The 19,855-nt window shown below is 43.3% G+C and overlaps 2 protein-coding genes and 1 long non-coding RNA gene across 5 annotated transcripts; 1 reads left to right on the top strand and 2 right to left on the bottom strand.

Annotated features, from left to right (window-relative positions):
* Positions 1–638: 638 nt before the first annotated feature.
* On the bottom strand, positions 639–5,690 carry LOC125544969 (uncharacterized). 3 transcript variants are annotated; one of them, XM_048708783.2, is made up of 5 exons: positions 5,446–5,690; positions 5,115–5,363; positions 1,820–2,044; positions 1,472–1,596; positions 639–984 (listed from the first exon to the last, which is right to left on the bottom strand). In XM_048708783.2, exons 1-4 carry the CDS (start codon positions 5,601–5,603, stop codon positions 1,506–1,508), a joined length of 723 nt encoding a protein of 240 aa, XP_048564740.1. In that variant the 5' UTR covers positions 5,604–5,690; the 3' UTR covers positions 639–984; positions 1,472–1,505. The 3 variants fall into 3 exon arrangements, with proteins under 3 accessions (XP_048564740.1, XP_048564741.1, XP_048564739.1); XM_048708784.2 differs by lacking the exon at positions 1,472–1,596 and having other exon boundaries at positions 5,126–5,363; positions 5,446–5,686; XM_048708782.2 differs by lacking the exon at positions 1,472–1,596 and having other exon boundaries at positions 5,446–5,685.
* Positions 5,691–6,508: 818 nt separating this feature from the next.
* LOC125548692 (uncharacterized) lies at positions 6,509–7,253 on the top strand. The gene is made up of 2 exons (XR_007301146.2): positions 6,509–6,750; positions 6,838–7,253. It is a non-coding gene; the product is annotated as an uncharacterized LOC125548692 (long non-coding RNA).
* A 1,190-nt stretch (positions 7,254–8,443) lies between these two features.
* Positions 8,444–16,298, bottom strand: LOC125544970 (2-oxoglutarate (2OG) and Fe(II)-dependent oxygenase superfamily protein). The gene is made up of 15 exons (XM_048708785.2): positions 16,098–16,298; positions 15,912–15,989; positions 15,690–15,776; positions 15,416–15,583; positions 15,255–15,323; positions 15,036–15,162; positions 14,634–14,706; positions 14,408–14,524; positions 11,445–11,564; positions 10,836–10,854; positions 10,510–10,588; positions 9,825–10,195; positions 9,418–9,533; positions 9,249–9,342; positions 8,444–8,945 (listed from the first exon to the last, which is right to left on the bottom strand). The coding sequence occupies exons 1-15, from the start codon at positions 16,224–16,226 to the stop codon at positions 8,889–8,891; spliced, it is 1,704 nt and encodes a 567-aa protein (XP_048564742.1). The 5' UTR covers positions 16,227–16,298; the 3' UTR covers positions 8,444–8,888.
* Positions 16,299–19,855: the final 3,557 nt, after the last annotated feature.

The following is a 19,855-nucleotide window of genomic DNA, read 5'->3' as shown; positions in this document are numbered from 1 at the left end:
TGCAAGTGTCATTCATGTTCTGACTTCTGACATGGTGTGCATGCATCCTACTCAACTGCTAACGCCCAACAACCAGAGCTTCAATTCAATGCACCACGCTCCTCAATCTCCCACCTTTTTTTCTCCATGGATAATGGTTGCTTAATGTACACTCTTTTTTTCTAGTAGTACAATAAATCAAGAGTTCAAAGCTCCCTGCGGTGAACTGAACTCTTGATTTATAGTGGAAAAAGCTTCTTCATTTTCCTTGTGTGACACATGGTGCATAAAGTTAGTAAAAAACGGATGCACACTTTGTTCCAAACATTTTCACCGCTGATTCCATCAATCATCCGATGGGGAGATGGTGCGTTTAAAAGTGTGTAGTAACTCGGGCGCACCCTTCGTGGCACCGGAGTGACACGCAAAGCATTAATGAACTAGGAGTAACTTGTGTTTAGAAATTGCATGCATGCATGTGGGACCCTTAACGCAGAACTTTACCATGCATGTACCGTAGTCTGACATGCAACTCAACTCCATGTCCCATTTTGGAGAAACAGCTGTGTACTCCTTTTAGAAAAAAAGCTGTGTACTCCATGATTTTTCATCGACCTACGTCGATTCGTTGAAGAAAGCTTAGTTGTCCAGGCAAAGCATTTGTCAAATTACCATACCATTTGATTAACTACTACGAGTGACAAAAAAACACAATAATACGCTGAGCAGAATTCTTTTTATTCATTCATTACAAAGATACATACTATCACTTCTCTGATCTTGAATTGCAACAGGCTAATTGTGAGATTCCATGACATCATTTCACGCTTCCGTTGCATGGGAAGTTGTTAACCTCGTCACCTTCTTTCTCTCCTACCGACTTACGTCTGCACACGCCATATCAAGAATCTCCATTTAAAACCACGCTCCACATTTCGTTGAACATAGTTGACACATGGGGTCGGTCTTTCCAAATCCTTCTTCCAACGTGTACTGAACTGGTGCCTGAAAGGGAATTACAACTTCTCGTCATTGTTGCCGAATCAAACTTAAAATAACTGACAGTAGAGAGATGAATCAACAGGTGACTTGAAAAGATATATGCTTGGTTTGTGATTAAGGTATGCGACGACCATGCACATAATAAAATTATTACTGTATGGGAGACTTCCTGTAGATGCGTTATGAGAGTCTTGCTAATAATAAAAAATGACTTTCAGAAAATTCATAAATGAATCAGGCGCTCGATTATGCACGGACATGTGCACCCTGCCTGGAATTAAATGCGTATGGACACTTGGACAGATTGAGATGGTGTTTGGTTCTCTAATCAAAAAGACTCTCAAGGAGGTGCTTGTAAGGACTTTTAGCAAAAAGTCCCAAAAAAAACCCCCCATGTTTGGTTTGCTAGGAACTTTTAGAAACTTTTTTTAGTCCCAACACAAAAAAGTCTCTGGAACCAAACACCCTCTGAAACTGTACATATACTCACAGCTGCTATATTGAGACATTGAAAATCATTCTGGTTAAACTTGCACTGATCCCCAAACACAAGCCAACTGGCTAAGAGCATCTCCAGCCGAGCCCCCAACACGCCCTCCCCAACCGTGCCTATGTCTGCATAGGAGGTAAACTAATGACCAGTGTCAACAACCTAGGAATTTTAGGTTTACTACAGAAAAATAAGATGAACGTATATAATCATATTACAGTTGATTTTTCCGCGTTTCTCAGTGTTGTATCTGTGTCCGAACTATATTTTTCTATTTCACTATTCAAAGCATACGTAAGCATTTATACTTGTGCATCTAATAATCGGACGTGTACTGAAGAAACTTACCGTCGAACCCAGCCGCGGTTTTCCCTTTCCACGTCAATAAGATTTGGAGTCCATGATTTCGACCCATGCTCTGCATCTAGAACTGTCGAGACGTGCTGCTCAGTGCTTCCATTAGAAGAATCGAGCTCGTCCGCTTCAGCAACTATCGAAAGCTGGCGCCCCTCTTTGACGGTCATCTGAGCTATCCCGACAGCGCACTCATCGGCTCTTATATCTTGATTCGATCTACAAAGGGACAAAAGAAAAATCAAGATAAACAGATCTGCAACTAGTAAAGCGGTCTGTTTTATCAATCATTTCAAAACCAAATGAACTTATACGGATTCGACGCAGGGTGGTTGCTGCACCAGCCGATCTACTGAACTGCTCATCTCCTTCCGCCGAAGAAGGACAGCAGTTCAAGATTATTGATAATCAGCGGCCTCAAAGGACTACTATCAAATCTGAAATCCACTTCTACTGTGAGGAATTTGTTTGTGCGTCAATCACTAGCAGCCGGCGAGAGGAGAATAGTTTTTCAGATCTGGATATGGAGTGCTTGCGTGCAAGTAGGGGACTGCACAGGTAGGTGACGGTGGAGTGAATTAATTACATCGGGCTGGTTTCCTGTACCTGTACCTCACAACTGCATACAATAAAGGACTGTGCTAACGACCAGTCGACTGGTCGTTAGCAACAGATCCGCACAACTAACGTCTGACTGTACCGAACGATTGCCCCCACCATGCATGCATGCGATGCCATTTCCAATGCAAGTTTGCATGCATACGGTGGCTCACCAGTACTAGTTCTAAACAAGACAAAAATTGCTGACGTCAACCAAGATTCTTCTGAAATTCAAATTTGAAAATGTTTTGTAGTTCAAACCGTTGATCCAATTGAAAAATTGTTTTCATATAAAATTTTTGTCACGACGAGATCTTCGAAACTAGATCCCATATTGATATGTTCCAATGATTTTTTTTGGGGTCAAAAGTTACCATGCATATGCATAAGCTATCAATCTATTTACACCAGACTTATCAGGCATCAAATTAAACAGGAAGTTTTTGGCAACGTTTCAATAACTTTTATAGGTCGAATGTTATCACTTGATTCTGTAAAGAGTTACCCGAGTTACCCATATTGTTCATATGTTTTTTTACTGGCAACATTACATCGGTTGTTTGAACTACTCATGGACAATTATCAATTCGAATACTAGATATTACCGCAACCACCCACGTAACTACATCACTACTGTAGTGTTTTTGCTACTACCTAGCAAGCTGGGTAACCTGCATCATGCCATGGTGAGAATTTAGCATAATCAATCTGCTAACTATGTAAAATTCTTCCTAAACCTAGAGATATGATCACAGATGCATGTCACCACAAAATCACAAGGGTAGAGTTAAGCATGCTGACATACTATAAGTTATCAAGCCGAAGCAGTGTGAGTTATGAGGCCAAAGCAGTATGAATTATCAGTTAGAACCAATTTAGGTTACCATGCTGGAAAAAAAGAATGAGTTGAACAAGCTAAAAGAGTGTGAGTTAAACATTCTGGCACTATATAAGTTATCAAGTTGCATAAAGCTCTCATGTTGAATGTAAAAATAAAGTGTTGAAAGCAAAATCAAATTAAACAATACACACAGTATAATTTATCAGGCTAAAGCAATATGAATTATTAGGTAGTATACCATGCCGAAAAAATAGATTCAATTAACCAAGCTAACAAAAAATGGTTGTTATCATGCTGAAATACTTGAAGTTATCAGGCTCTAGCTGCCTATGTCATCAAGATGAAGTAAAACATGAGTGTTGAAAGCAGTCCGAGTTAAACACTGTAACACATCACAAGTTATCACGCCGACATTTTGTATTTATCAGGCTCAAGTCACATAAGTTATTTGGTTGAGGTAAAATTATAAGTGTTGAAAGCGGTTAGAGTTATACATGCTGACATAATGTAATTTATCAAGCTAAATCAATATGAATTATCAGGTGGAAACAAAATTGGAGTTGCCACACTAAAAAACAAAATGAGTTAAATAGGGAAATAAAAGTGAAAGTGGAAGTAAAGACATGAGTGTTGAAAAGTAGTTCAAGTTAATCATTCGGACACATCACAACTTATCAGGCTGACATATTATAACTTATCAGTCTCAAGTTACATAAGTTATCATGTTGAAAGTAAAAAAATTAAGTGTGAAAGCGGAACAAGTTAAATTGCTACACACAGTATAATTATCAGGACAAAAAGGTATGAATTATCAGGCTAAAAAGTATGAATTATCATGTAGAAATTGTTTAGGGTACCATTCTGAAAAAAAAAGAATTAACCAAGCTAACAAAATTGGTTGTTATCATGCCCACATACTTGAACTTATCAGGGGGATACATAGTATATTATAAGTTATCAGGCTCAAGCTGCATAAGTCATCAAGATGAAGTAAAAATATGATTGCTGAAAAAAGCAGTCCGAGTTAACCATTCTGACACATCACGACCTATCGTGCTGACATATTATAATTTATCAGCATCAAGTTGCATAAGTTATCAGGTTGAACGTAAAGTTAAAGTGTTCGAAGCAGATCAAGTTAAACTACCACACATGGTATAATCATCAGGCCAAATAACATATGAATTATCAGGTAAAAACAATTGAATTACCATGCTGAAAAATAAAATGAGTTAAAACATGCTATCAAAGTGAGTGTTATTATGCTGATACAGTAGAAAGCTACCAGACTAACATCGTATAAGTTATCGGGCTCAAGCTGAGTGGAAACAAATTCGAGTTAAAAAATATGAATTGTCAAGATAAACAGTTTAGATACCATGCTGAAAAAAGAGCCAAACAGGCTAACACATTACAAACAAAATCATACAGATTTTGCTAAGCAAAAAGTGATGCGAAGTTGAACACATATCATGCTGACACACTAGAATCTGCAAGGCTAAACATCGTATAAGTTACCAGGCTAAACATTGCCACAAAATAAGGAAGCAAGGAACAAAACACCTGGTCCAGAAAAAGAAACCTGATATTATTGCCACTCATTTTCCCCAACCTCACATTCGTACCACAAATTTCCAATAACGCAAAACAAACTATAGTACTACATCAGGGAATAGAACTATAATTGGTGTTTGTCCTTGTTAATTATAATCAGTGAAGGTTGTAAATCCCACACTTACAGTGAATCAATCTACATGGTAGAGTAGATGCATAGTGCCCGGTATGTTAGTGGGTTCTGGGAACAACTACCACCCATACTATTCTAGCAGTACAAAAAACAAATCGCACCTGATGCATACATCACTCCAAAGTCTTGATAACAGACGAACTGGACGAGGCGCTGCTCCTCCGCGGCGGTGCAGGAGGCATGTGAAGGACGCGATGGCAGACGGGGCTCGTAGCAGCGTGGATGGACAGATCCGAGGAGGGGCGGCGCAGATCCGGTGGCGGGGAGCTCCGGCAGGGTGGCGGCGTTCTGGGTCGAGCTTGGCTCCATCGTAGATGGCGGCTGAACTGGAGCTTCCTAGGCTGCCATGGCTACGAGAAAGAATACGAAAGATGAGAGATGGAGGATATGGGAGGAGGAAGTAGAGGGACTGGCGGAGGAGGAGCTACTCACCGGTGGGCTCCGGTGACCAACGAGCGGTTCAGAGGGGGACGCGCAGCTCGGGATCGAGCTTCACCTGGCGACGCGGGCGCTGGATGGTAGGAGCGACGCGGAGGCGCTCGGGAGCGAGTAACACGGGGCGGCGGCTGCTGTGGGAAATGGATGGACATGGATGGAGGATCGGTGTGGGAGAAACAGATAAGGAGAAAAATATTAGGCGGCGGGGCGTGTGCACGATCTGGATCGAGCGGCCACCGAGTCGTACGCGCCTGTTGCAAACGACCAGTCGGCAGGTATTTAGCTTTTGCGTACAATAAATGACCACGAACATGTATGTAGTGTTACATCTTACGACGTGGTTGCCGTATTCGCCGCATGTAATGATTTTCAGCAAAGTGGCACGGATCCCAAGCCTGCATGCGGGCGGCGGCGATTTCGGATGGGGGAGTCGCCGAGTGTTCCTAATCCACCTCCGCTTATAGCCTGCTTACATGGTAATTTTGCCTATGTGACAGAGAGACATGAAAAATTGAGGGGAATGAGCTCTCATGCAAGAACCTAGCTATATACGTAGAGTTGAAAAAAAGTACTATGACTATAAATGATGACTACATGTGACATGACAAAACTAAAAGGTCTCTGTTGTTATCCCATGCACTTGCGTGCAAGTTCACACAGGTTGTATAAATGATTCCTAGTTATATGCAGGACATTATGTATCTGCCAAGACACTTCTCCCAGTGTCACATATGTAAGTTTTTCTTTCTTCGTTTGCCACATTCAGTAAACCTATTCCCAATTAGTTTTTTTTTGAGTGGTTATTCCCAATTAGTTTGGTTTGCATTTTGCCGACAACACCAAAATCGCTACTTGAAAGTTGGCTGAAATTCAGGCAACGGCTCCCGCGTAGAGAAGATCTATACACTGCGGCCCACGGTTCCATCTGTTAGCCGTTGCGCCAGCCCTTCCCAGTTATTATCGGCCCGGCCCAACTGGGACCAAATCTTCTTGTTCCTTTCCCGCACGACATATATATTCCCCCCACTCTTCTTCTCACCTGCTCACCTTCCCTCCACCCCGTTCAAACAAACGAAAAAAAAGGAAAACCTTCTCCACCATTCCATAGATCTGCAAACCCTAAACCCTAGAGCATCTGTCCGCTTGTCGACCTGCCAAGCCATGTGGCCCTTCTCCAAGTCCAAGGAGCCGCTCCCGCTGATCCGCTGCCCGGTCTGCGATGTAGGCCTCGTCAAGCGGTTCGTCTCCAGGACGGCCAAGAATCCGGGGCGCCCGTTCTACAGATGCGAGTACTAGGGAGTGAGTTTCCTCGCGTCCGCCTTCGGTTCTTCTCCGTCCGCCCCCCTCTCTAATCTAATCTTCCGTGTCCCGGCTGCTGCTCTCTAGAAGGGGGGCTGCAGCTTCTGGAAGTGGGAGGAGGAGTACGCCGCCTACCTCCGGGCGCGCTGGGGCCACATCACCTCGGTGCCCGCCGTCGCCGCCGGGCCCGCCGAGCGCTAATCCCATTCCTCGGTCGGCGTGGCGCTGCTGCTGCTGCTGCACAGCGCTTCCGCGCCTGACAGACATTTACCCTGCTTTGCCGTAGCGCGTTTCAGATCCAGTCTCCTGGTCTGTGAGTTGTACTAATGATGGTCGCAAGCTTCGCCCGAGAGAGTCGAGAGTCTAATGTCGTTCTCATGCTGTCCCCAACTGTTAAGTAATGGACCACTTCTAATTCCAGGTTATTACTGCCTGCCTTGGTTGACAGTTTTATGCAGAGTTGCGGGTGCTGGCCTAGAGGAGGCCTTGTTTTAAAATTGTCACTGATTGTTCTTCAGGTATCAATGCCTGAAGCAAAAATGAGCACGGAGAGAAATGATCGCTGTTTTTTTTCCTCTGTGCTTCGTGTGGACAAATCTTTTTTCCAGGTACCAATACCTGGTGGCGAGCAATGGTGAACATCGCTAAGTTCCACCCTTTTCACTACCAACACCAGGAATGCGCCAAAAAGATGAATTTTTACCATTCGTTTGGAATTTGGTGCACAAGAGCTTTGCCTTCTATTCCACAATTTGGTGCACACAGTTGTTTCTCATTCAAGTGAAAATGATTCTTCAAAGAGAACAAATTTTGTATAGCTGGAAGGTTTTGTTTGCTGCATTCATGAACATCATGAAGTTCCATCTCTTTCACTACAACATCATGTATGCGGCAAAAAAAAATAGGAGTTCACTTCTTTCTGAATTTGGTGTGGAAGAGTTTTGCCTTCTATTCCATCATTACTTTGTGTCACTTGTTGGCCGTCCTCGTGCAAATTGAGCTGTGCATTTCTCTGAAGAATCGTTCTTGCTTTGAATGGCAAGCGGCTGTGCATATTGTACTGTTCCGTTGCCATCAATCACATTTTGTACAGTTAGGCTAGTCATAGTGGGAGTAACTTATGTAGTAAAATAGCGCACTTTGAGAAATTTTTGCTTATGTGGCATGTAGTCAATGAGAAGTGGTAACATAATATGTTACTGTAAAATAGCGTTTCCCAAGGCAAGATGAGTCTACAAATCATTAAATGAAGCCACATACTCCCTCCGGTCTTTTTTAGTCTGCATATAAGATTTGACTGAAGTCAAGCCTCGTAAAGTTTGACCAATTTTATAGAAAAAAATACCAACATTCACAATCTGAAATCAATATCAATAGATGTGTTATGACTTAAAGTTTCATATTGTATAACTTTAGCATGGCAGATGTTGATATTTTTTCATATAAATACGGTCAAACTTTGTGAAGTTTGACTTCAGAAAATTCTAATATGCAGAGTAAAAAGGACCGGAGGGAGTATGGCACTACTAGTATGTTACTTTGCACTATGAAGATAATAACTTAGAGTAGTGTCATATGCATGACACTAGTATAAGTTACTCCCCATTATGACCAGGCTTAGAATGTTTTGTTCACTACATTGATGATACACATAACAAGTAAAATGAATCACTTCACCTGCACACAAAGAACATAGGACATACCCTCCCGCTATTGCACCTGCCATAGAACAGAGAATGTCTTGCAGACTTGCGTGCCTCTCAGCTTACACTTTTATCTTTGAATGTGATGGCGGAAACAGGATGGCTTCAGAGTGACATTTTTCTGAATGCTTCGTAGACCAAGTCACTCGAAGTACTCTAAATCAGAACGATAAAACATCAAAATAATTCAATCGGCTATCATACATGATCCTTGGGAGGCTCCAACCAAAGGCAACTACACTTAGACAGTGTTGACAGTTTGACACTACTGATGAATCTCATGTTGCACTAGTCTGGGCCGCAGCTCGAACCAAACCTCATTCCTTTCAAAAAGTAAATTCTGAACCCACAGCAAGTTTCGATTCAACAATGCAACTCTAGGCTGCACACGAGCTCCATGATCTATCCTCAATCCATGCATTTGTCCGTGACACATTAGCTAGGCCGATCAACATGCACCCTAAGATATTGGTCAAGGACACTCTGGAACACCTGCATCGGATAAAAACATTTGTAAAAAACGAGATTAGTTGGTTAGCTCCATGACATCGGCAAAAACATTTAAGCTGTAAGTCCATTACATAACAATTTTGATTCAGAGTTAGCAATAATATCACTATACGCTTAGCTCCATGACACGTTGGACATTTGGGTTGACAACAATAACATATAAGATGGTACATTCTTAACTAGTTAAAATATTAGATTTTCTTCTGTCACAAGTTAATAACACATTGAATATTATAATTTTGTTTTTCCTATTTCATGAAATGGAAAAACTCATGAAAAAAGAACCTGGAAAGAAAACAGTTCCTTCCTATTGAGAAGTGCGTCCATTGCAGCATATTGGTCATCAAATGCGCTGTAGAATGTCTTGTAGAACTCAGTCCTGTATCATGACAGTCATCAGCTTAGAAGCGTCACTATAATCTGAATTAAGAAAATGACACGGGAGGCTACTCACTGTTCTTCTGTTGTGGTTTGTTGATCCATCTCGTCAAACTTCCTAGTCAGTATCTCAGCTCCTGTAGGTCCAAGTATGTTGAGGACTAAACCTTCTAATGTCCTTGGGAAAGTATGCTGAAAAGCATGGAAATTTAAGAGAATTTAGATAACAAAGAACAAAATATGATCCAGCATTGAATAACTAAGATGCTGAAATATTATAAAGCATAATGTAGTATGTATGATACTCCAACGCCGATAAAGGTTTTGTGCATGTTAGTGTTACCTATATAGGGAATATAAGCAAGACCAACTTATTTCCTAATTTTTAAATATGAGGACTTGAAAGTGCAAAAAAGGTTCGATTTAGAAGGGGGGACATGCTATGGTATCAGCTGATTTAACTTTTAAATACATGGTACATACCACCATTGCTAGTAGCATACTCCGCAACTCGAGTGGTTCAACTGGCAAAATGATTTTTGCAACGGGGTCTTTCTCCAAGAGAGATGAATCATCTGCAGCAGTCTTCTTTCTTTCATTGCTTTGGCTGGAAGATGTATCCTGAGATGCAGATTCTGCTATGTCATTTTGGTCAACCGCTTCAACACTGTCATGAACCATTGACATGAGTTCATAAAGCGCTTGTAGGGTGCTGGGTTCCAAAGATTGCAATGGTGCACCTTTCTTGCCAGATGTATCAGCTGCGCCTTTCTTGTCAGATGTATCCCGTGCACCTTTCTTGTCAGATGTATCATGACTTTTAACCTCGTTGTGCAAATTGAATTGCTCAGAGCCTGCCAAATGATTAACAGAAGGTCTTGAATCGTGACTGTAAGAACTAAAAGGGAACTGGATCTAAATAAATATACCAAAAGAAATATGAAGGGGTAAGCATTGCTTTGCTCATAAATGGCCACAATGGTTAAATAGAGAAACAAGTAGTTACTATGACAATCTTTGAAGTTCGAATAACACATAACATTCATCCATCCAAATAGTCAATAGAAGTTTGGAGAGCACTTAACTGTCATTCTATCACTAAATTTAACTAAAATTAAAAATAGGACAGAAAGCTTAAGGTGCCTCTCGAAAGGCATAAAATACTCACCTCTCAATTCTTTGTCTGTTGGCTGAAAACCGTTGTTTTCTTTCGCATGTCTGAAGAAATTTTTCTGCACTATTTTGTTCTGTAGCATGAGAGATGCACAGAGTTATTACACAAGTTATTCATCCGGTGAACAGAGGAGAAAAGGCACTGCTAACTACTGCATGCAGAGGCGACGAATCATCTAAAGTTAGTTAAAATCCCCAGATCAGGGCAAGAAGCCAAGGAGCCAGGTGATTTCAGAAACCAATAGCACACTTCGTATTTTCGAACGATGAAACAAAAGTTTTGTACTACCAAAATAACCAAAAGAGGGTAATGGGACATACCATCTCTGTATCCACCAATCTTCACTACAAATCAGTTTTAGAGGTAGACACCAGCAAGATAGTGCCAAAAACAAGCAGGGAAACCAGTCAGGTATATAGATTAAAAATAGGTACTGCAAAATAAGCAAAAACATAAAAACTTGGGGATCAGAAAATTAGTCATTCTAAATGTCCTTCAGTAAAGAACTGCACATTCTGAAATGCTACTACCTCTGAAACAAGGGAATTGATACTGAGTAAAGTGTAACAGCTGTTTGTTATTTTTATCATGTACCCACATCAACATCCTCAAAAATGTAGAGGAAGATTCAGCACCTGATTGATATGGAAAACCTCATGTTTACAAGGGAGAGTAACCATTGAACATATGCACTTCATCTTATGGGTTTGGGTAGTTTTTATTCATTCATCTTATGGATGCTGCTACCTAGGAGTATTAAATATACACAATTCAATTAGAGGGGCGAACTGAAATAAACCAGGAAAAACGTGAACTGAAGGAAACTAGGAAAAACAGCATACTCTTACAATACACTACAGACAGTCAATCTGGGGAAGCTGCAACAAATATTAAAGGAAATGTGGATGGCCCAAATATAATAAAAATACCTCCTTAAAATTCGGCGTAGATAGTAGGCATCCATATGCTCTAACATTTCAGTCATTATTCTTGATTTCCACCAAAAGTTAATTGCTATGGTCAAATCATCACTGTCTACTTGGTGATACCTGATAAATGAACACTCAAAGTGTAAGACATATTAGCTACCCTACATTAGTTTTGTTGGAGGATACTTAACAACAACAACAACAACAACAACAAAGCCTTTAGTCCCAAACAAGTTGGGGTAGGCTAGAGGTGAAACCCATAAGATCTCGCAACCAACTCATGGCTCTGGCACATGGATAGCAAGCTTCCACGCTCCCCTGTCCATAGCTAGCTCTTTGTCGATACTCCAATCCTTCAGGTCTCTCTTAACGGACTCCTCCCATGTCAAATTCGGTCGACCCCGCCCTCTCTTAACATTCTCCGCACGCTTTAGCCGTCCGCTATGCACTGGAGCTTCTGGAGGCCTGCGCTGAATATGCCCAAACCATCTCAGACGATGTTGGACAAGCTTCTTCTCAATTGGTGCTACCCCAACTCTATCTCGTATATCATCATTCCGGACTCGATCCTTCCTCGTGTGGCCACACATCCATCTCAACATACGCATCTCCGCCACACCTAACTGTTGAACACGTCGCCTTTTAGTCGGCCAACACTCCGCGCCATACAACATTGCGGGTCGAACCGCCGTCCTGTAGAACTTGCCTTTTAGCTTTTGTGGCACTCTCTTGTCACAGAGAATGCCAGAAGCTTGGCGCCACTTCATCCATCCGGCTTTGATTCGATGGTTCACATCTTCATCAATACCCCCATCCTCCTGCAACATTGACCCCAAATACCGAAAGGTGTCCTTCCGAGGTACCACCTGGCCATCAAGGCTAACCTCCTCCTCCTCACACCTAGTAGTACTGAAACCGCACATCATGTACTCGGTTTTAGTTCTACTAAGCCTAAACCCTTTCGATTCCAAGGTTTGTCTCCATAACTCTAACTTCCTATTTACCCCCGTCCGACTATCGTCAACTAGCACCACATCATCCGCAAAGAGCATACACCATGGGATATCTCCTTGTATATCCCTTGTGACCTCATCCATCACCAATGCAAAAAGATAAGGGCTCAAAGCTGACCCCTGATGCAGTCCTATCTTAATCGGGAAGTCATCGGTGTCGACATCACTTGTTCGAACACTTGTCACAACAGTATCGTACATGTCCTTGATGAGGGTAATGTACTTTGCTGGAACTTTGTGTTTCTCCAAGGCCCACCACATGACATTCCGCGGTATCTTATCATAGGCCTTCTCCAAGTCAATGAACACCATATGCAAGTCCTTCTTTTGCTCCCTATATCTCTCCATAAGTTGTCGTACCAAGAAAATGGCTTCCATGGTCGACCTCCCAGGCATGAAACCAAACTGATTTTTGGCCACGCTTGTCATTCCTCTTAAGCGGTGCTCAATGACTCTCTCCCATAGCTTCATTGTATGGCTCATCAGCTTAATTCCACGGTAATTAGTACAACTCTGAACATCCCCCTTGTTCTTGAAGATTGGTACTAATATACTCTGTCTCCATTCTTCTGGCATCTTGTTTGCCCGAAAAATGAGGTTGAAAAGCTTGGTTAGCCATACTATCGCTATGTCCCCGAGACCTTTCCACACCTCAATGGGGATACAATCAGGGCCCATCGCCTTGCCTCCTTTCATCCTTTTTAAAGCCTCCTTCACCTCAGACTCCTGGATGCGCCGCACAAAACGCATGCTGGTCTCATCAAAGGAGTCGTCCAGTTCAATGGTAGAACTCTCATTCTCCCCATTGAACAGCTTGTCGAAGTACTCCCGCCATCTATGCTTAATCTCCTCGTCCTTCACCAAGAGTTGGCCTGCTCCGTCCTTGATGCATTTGACTTGGCCAATATCCCTCGTCTTCCTCTCCCGGATCTTAGCCATCTTATAGATGTCCCTTTCACCTTCCTTCGTGCCTAACCGTTGGTAGAGGTCCTCATATGCCCGACTCCTTGCTTCACCAACAGCTCGCTTTGCGGCCTTCTTCGCCATCTTGTACTTCTCTATGTTGTCTGCACTCCTATCCAGGTATAGGCGTCTGAAGCAATCTTTCTTCTCTTTAATCGCCTTCTGGACATCATCATTCCACCACCAGGTATCCTTATCTTCGCTTCTCCTTCCCCTGGACACTCCAAACTCCTCCGAGGCCACCTTACGAATGCAAGTCGCCATCTTCATCCACACATTGTCCGCATCCCCTCCTTCCTCCCAAGGGCCCTCCTTAATAACCCTCTCCTTGAACACCTGAGCTACCTCCCCCTTGACCTTCCACCACTTCGTTCTAGCGACTTTGGCACGCTTATCCCGCTGGACACGAATCCGAAAGCGGAAGTCAGCAACCACCAGCTTATGCTGGGGTACAACACTCTCTCCAGGTATGACCTTACAGTCTAGGCACGCACGCCTATCTTCTCTTCTCGAGAGGATGAAATCAATCTGGCTAGAGTGTTGGAGGATACTTAACAGAGCAAAAATCTAAGATAATTTTTTCCCATGTGCAACATCCAGATTTTCCCAGAGTTCAGTCTTTTTACTTAAAAAATGGGTGCCGACTTTACATTAAAAAAATGAACCACGGAAAAATCAGGATATCACACTATGCTAGCAACATATGAGCTTTCACATGTATCAAATGTATTAAACCGAATAACCACTTTCTGATTTAAAGGAGATAAAGGTCGCAAAATGGTATGATGAAAATAAAAATGAAAATCAGCTATGGAACACGGATGGCAGATGGCACCAATCTTCTGGTATCGGAAACTGAGATGCTGAGAAATAGGATTAAGTACAGTGTAAAATAATTCAAAAAGATGTACCATCCTTCTGGTATCGAAAACTGAGATGCTGAGAAATAGGATTAAGTACAGTGTAAAATAGTTCAAAAACATGTACCATCCTTCTGGTATGAAAAGAGCATCGCCACAATTTAGGACAACCCTTTCAGAATACTCCTTCATGTATTTTGCTCTTGTGTAACTTGAATAGTCTGGTTCCTCAATACTGACACCGCTGCCAAAAATGATTGGGGGATCAGAGAAAGCATTTTTTATCTGCTAAATTCCAATTACTCAAGTCAATTAAATAAATGGAAATAGTTCCTTGGAGAAAAGGAGTTTACCTATGGTTGGAGGCCTCCCCGTATACAGGCATTGGATACAAAAATGGGGATGCGGAGGGAGACCACAAAGTTACTGTATGGAATTTTATCAGGGGAAATAAACAATTAATAGGTTTCTTTAAAAAAAATCAGGTGCTAGAAAATAAATATTTCAAACGGCTTCAAGATAAGGATCTTTTATCACGTGAAAAGACCATGAAACTAAAGTTGAAGAGAGCAAATTCAATTAGAACACAAAAAGTCCATCTGCAGTTGCAGTAAAATGGTGATATTCCTATGTTGTTACCAAAGACACAACCAAGTACCAACACATAATATCCGTAGAACTTGTAAATTAACATCCAAAAGAACATCAACAATAGCTGCATAGCATACTATTACTGCCTAAAATATGAAAGATACCTTTCTTGCATCCAGCCACCACGCAGAGAAGGTTATGGTGAGGATCATAATGGGTACTTGATCTCATGTGAGCCCTACTCATCCAGAAGTTTATTGATGAAAATGGTTTTCCTTTCAGAAATATAGGCTGCAGAAAGAAAAAAGAAACCAATTAACTCAAAAGCTTGGAAGTCATGAATAGAGATGATTCGCATGAAAAACAAACACGGTTAAGCAGACCTCCTGAATGTCCTCTTTTAAAACTTCTAACGAGCATCTCTCTTTGTTCTCAGTGTTGAGGATTGACACCTGTTGTAGGTAAGATTTATTTTCATGTACATAAATAACTGTATAACACTACAGTAACTACTTATCAGAAGGGTGCAAAAAGGCAAACATGCCTGTGCTAAGTAGAGTTGCTCGGAAATCTCCAAGCCAGCTGAGCACATTTCCCCTGAACAAGTTGGCTCCTCCCCAATACCTTTATCTTTGGACGAATCACTAGCAGCATTCAGATGCCCCAGGTAAGATTTGCAGGAATGCATGAATGTGGAGAATGGGATAGAAACCTACATCAAGGAACGATATATCTAGTGTCAGCGCCTCAACGTGAATTGTGCATACGGAATAATTCAGGAATTCCAAGCAGAAAATTCGGAGCAACAAAACAACAACCCTCTCATGACTTCTGAGATCCCCGTAGAACACGTGCCCGGTGCTCGACATCATGGCTTCCACCGCAACATCAGGCCCCACCTTCTCCTGAAGAACGAGTGAATGACCGGGGTAAATATTGCATCGACAATTGCAAAGTAGAAAGGCTCAAACATATGTTATTTTTTCGCTGTCTCCTAGTATGAACTGTACAGGGGGAGGGAGGGAGGGAGTGATCCGAACCAGCAAGTAGTCGAGGCCACCATGGAGAGGATCCCACCGAGGGGAGGCGGCTGACCCCTTGAGCACGCCGCGGAATACCTAGATATTGGGGTTTCCCCCCACGGGAGCAAGCACGGAGACATCAGAAGGGGGCACGGGGAAGGAAGGAAAGGAGAGCTGGGAGGAGATGAGGTGCAGAGCAGTTACGGCGGGGACGTTCTTGGGCTCGATGGAGGCCGCGAACTCCTCCGACGACGGCGGCGCGGAGAAGCGGGCGGCGCGGAGGCCGGCCTCCACCCGCGCACCCACGAACTCGGCGTCTTCCTCGGCTTGCATCCCTTCGCCGTCCGGGAGTTTTTTTTTTTTTTTGAGTAACGCCGTCCGGGAGCACGAAGCACCTCGGCTACGTTTTTTTTTTAGGGCTACGTAGTAGAGCTGGGAGGTAACGCGTCCATGGGCCTAGCCTCCTGTAAGTGAGCCTTGGTCCAGGCCATGGCCCATGGGCTAACAAAACTATATATTTTTACACTTACTAGATAATTGTCCATATCCTGCAAGGGCACAAATATTTTATATGCAATCACTGTGCTTTACCGATCATTTTATTTTTAATTATGCGATTACGTGTTAAAATTGGAATCTAGTTATCAATTGAATCAATACATATTGACTTGTTCCATCTTATTCAGCAGTGTGTGTCCGATTCGGTCCAGGAGGAGATCATGCATACCCTGGACCTCACCTCTTCGACCTTTGAGGAAAAGTATCTCGGTCTTCTAACCCCTGAAGGTCGAATGAAGGATTCTCATTTCCAACCCATTTTCGAGAGGTTCATTAAAAGACTTACGGACTGGGCAGAAAGATACTTGTCCTATGGGGCAAAAGATATTTTGGTCAAATCTATTGCTCAAGCCCTACCTACGCATGCCATGAGTATCTTCAAAATGAGTGCAGGCTTTTGTGATAAATATGAGAAACCGGTGCGTGACTTCTGGTGGGGGGATGAAGAGAACAAAAGAAGAGTGCACTGGATGTCATGGGAGAAGATGACAAAACCAAAGCGTGAGGGGGCGGCTTGGGTTCCGTGATATGTGTATTTTCAATCAAGCTCTTCTCGCAAAACAAGCATGGCGACTTGTCCAAAGACCTGACAATCTATATGCTAGGGTTCTAAAAGCAAAATACTACCCAAAAGGAAATTTGTTGGGCGCGGTCTTCACCTCTGATGGATCTCCCGTGTGGCGTGGAATTGAGTATGGGCTTGAACTCTTGAAAAAGGGAGTGGTTTGGAGAGTGGGAAATGGAAAGAGTATCCAAATCCTTCGTGACAACTGGATACCTCGGCAATCTGGCCTTTCCATACAATCCATGAAAACTAGAAGCCGGCTGAGGTGGGTAAACCAGTTGTTGCTTCCCCATTCTAATGACTGGAACAAGCAGATCATTGACAAGTTGTTCTACAATTTTGACTCAGAAGAAATATACAGGATCAAGCTTCCCCCAAGGCCTATGGGGGCATTCTAGCTTGGAACTATGAGAAGAACGGTACATTCACGGTTAGGAGTGCTTATCATCTTGGAGTTTCTTGGGGGGGGGGGTCTAATGAAGGATCCTCAAAAAACCCCAGTATTGCTAGGGAGAGCTTATGGAATCTAGTCTGGAAAGCAAAGGTACCACATAAAGTCCGTATCTTCACCTGGAGGGCTGCCACTGATTCTCTCCCTACAAAGGACAAGCATAGGAGGACTCTTGAATTGGGTGGTATATGCAACCTATGTGGACTGCGATTGAAAACACACATCATACTACCATTGTATGCACAAAATAGAGAGCTCTTCGTGAGGAAATGAGTAAATTTTGGAAACTGCCGGAAGACAAATCAATCATGCCTTTCTCCCCGGATTGGCTTTTGCAAAGCTTGAGTATTTGCCATGGTGACATGAGGGAAAAACTTATGCTAGTTCTTTGGAGGGCTTGGTGTTGGGGAACGTTGCAGAAAACAAAAAATTTCCTACGGTTTCACCAAGATCCATCTAGGAGTTCATCTAGCAACGAGTGATCGGATTGCATCTACATACCTTTGTAGATCACGCGCGGAAGCGTTTAAAGAACGGGGATGAGGAAGTTGTACTCGACGTGATCCAAATCACCAGAGATCCTAGCACCGAACGGACGGCACCTCCGCGTTCAACACACGTACGGTCAGCGTAACGTCTCCTCCTTCTTGATCCAGCAAGGGGGAAGGAGAGGTTTGAGGAAGATGGCTCCAGCAGCAGCACGACGGCGTGGTGGTGATGGAGCTGCAGTACTCCGGTAGGGCTTCGCCAAGCTCTATGAAGGAGGAGGATGTGTTGGAGAGGGAGAGGGAGAGGGAGGCACCAAAGGCAAAAGTAAGAGGTCCTCCATCCCCCCCACTATATATAGGGGGGCCTAGGGGGGGCGGCGGCCCTAGGAGATGCAATCTCCTAGGGGGCGGCGGCCAAGGGGTGGGGGGCTTGCCCCCCAAGCAAGGGGGCGCCCCCCCTTTAGGGTTTCCCCCACCCTAGGCGCATGGGCCCTAGGGGAAGTGGCGCCCCAGCCCACTTTGGGCTGGATCCCTTCCCACTTCAGCCCGTGGGGCCCTCCGGGATAGGTGGCCCCACCCGATGGACCCCCGGGACCCTTCCGGTGGTCTTGGTACAATACCGGTGACCCCGAAACTTGTCCCGACGGCCGAAATAGCACTTCCTATATATAATTCTTTACCTCCGGACCATTCCGAAACTCCTCGTGACGTCCGGGATCTCATCCGGGACTCCGAACAACTTTCGGGTTACTCATATACATATCCCTACAACCCTGGCGTCACCGAACCTTAAGTGTGCAGACCCTACGGGTTCGGGAGACATGTAGACATGACCGAGATTGCTCTCCGGTCAATAACCAACAACGGGATCTGGATACCCATGTTGGCTCCCACATGCTCCTCGATGATCTCATCGAATGAACCACGATGTCGAGGATTCAAGCAACCCCGTACACAATTCCCTTCGTCAATCGGTATGTTACTTGCCCGAGATTCGATCGTCGGTATCCCAATACCTCGTTCAATATCGTTACCGGCAAGTCACTTTACTCGTACCGTAATGCATGATCCCGTGACCAGACACTTGGTCACTTTGAGCTCATTATGATGATGCATTACCGAGTGGGCCCAGTGATACCTCTCCGTCATACGGAGTGACAAATCCCAGTCTTGATCCGTGTCAACCCAACAGACACTTTCGGAGATACCCGTAGTATACCTTTATAGTCACCCGGTTACGTTGTGACGTTTGGTACACCCAAAGCACTCCTACGGTATCCGGGAGTTACACGATCTCATGGTCTAAGGAAAAGATACTTGACATTGGAAAACTCTAGCAAACGAACTATACGATCTTGTGCTATGTTTAGGATTGGGTCTTGTCCATCACATCATTCTCCTAATGATGTGATCTCGTTATCAATGACATCCAATGTCCATAGTCAGGAAACCATGACTATCTGTTGATCAACGAGCTAGTCAACTAGAGGCTTACTAGGGACATGTTAGTGTCTATTATTCACACATGTATTACGATTTCCGGATAACACAACTATAGCATGAATAAAGACAATTATCATGAACAAGGAAATATAATAATAATGCTTTTATTATTGCCTCTAGGGCATATTTCCAACAGTCTCCCACTTGCACTAGAGTCAATAATCTAGTTACATTGTGATGAATCGAACACCCATGGAATTCTGGTGTTGATCATGTTTTGCTCTAGGGAGAGGTTTAGTCAACAGATCTGCTACATTCAGGTCCGTATGTACTTTACAAATATCTATGTCTCCATCTTGAACATTTTCACGAATGGAGTTGAAGCGACGCTTGATGTGCCTGGTCTTCTTGTGAAACCTGGGCTCCTTGCAAGTGCAATAGCTCCAGTGTTGTCACA

The sequence above is a fragment of the Triticum urartu genome, chromosome 3A (genome assembly GCF_056163025.1).
Source record: "Triticum urartu cultivar PI428250 chromosome 3A, HENAU_Tu73, whole genome shotgun sequence".
In the NCBI taxonomy this organism is placed as follows: Eukaryota; Viridiplantae; Streptophyta; class Magnoliopsida; order Poales; family Poaceae; genus Triticum; species Triticum urartu.
Note: the sequence above shows the minus strand (reverse complement) of the source record. Positions and strands in the feature narration are given on the sequence as shown.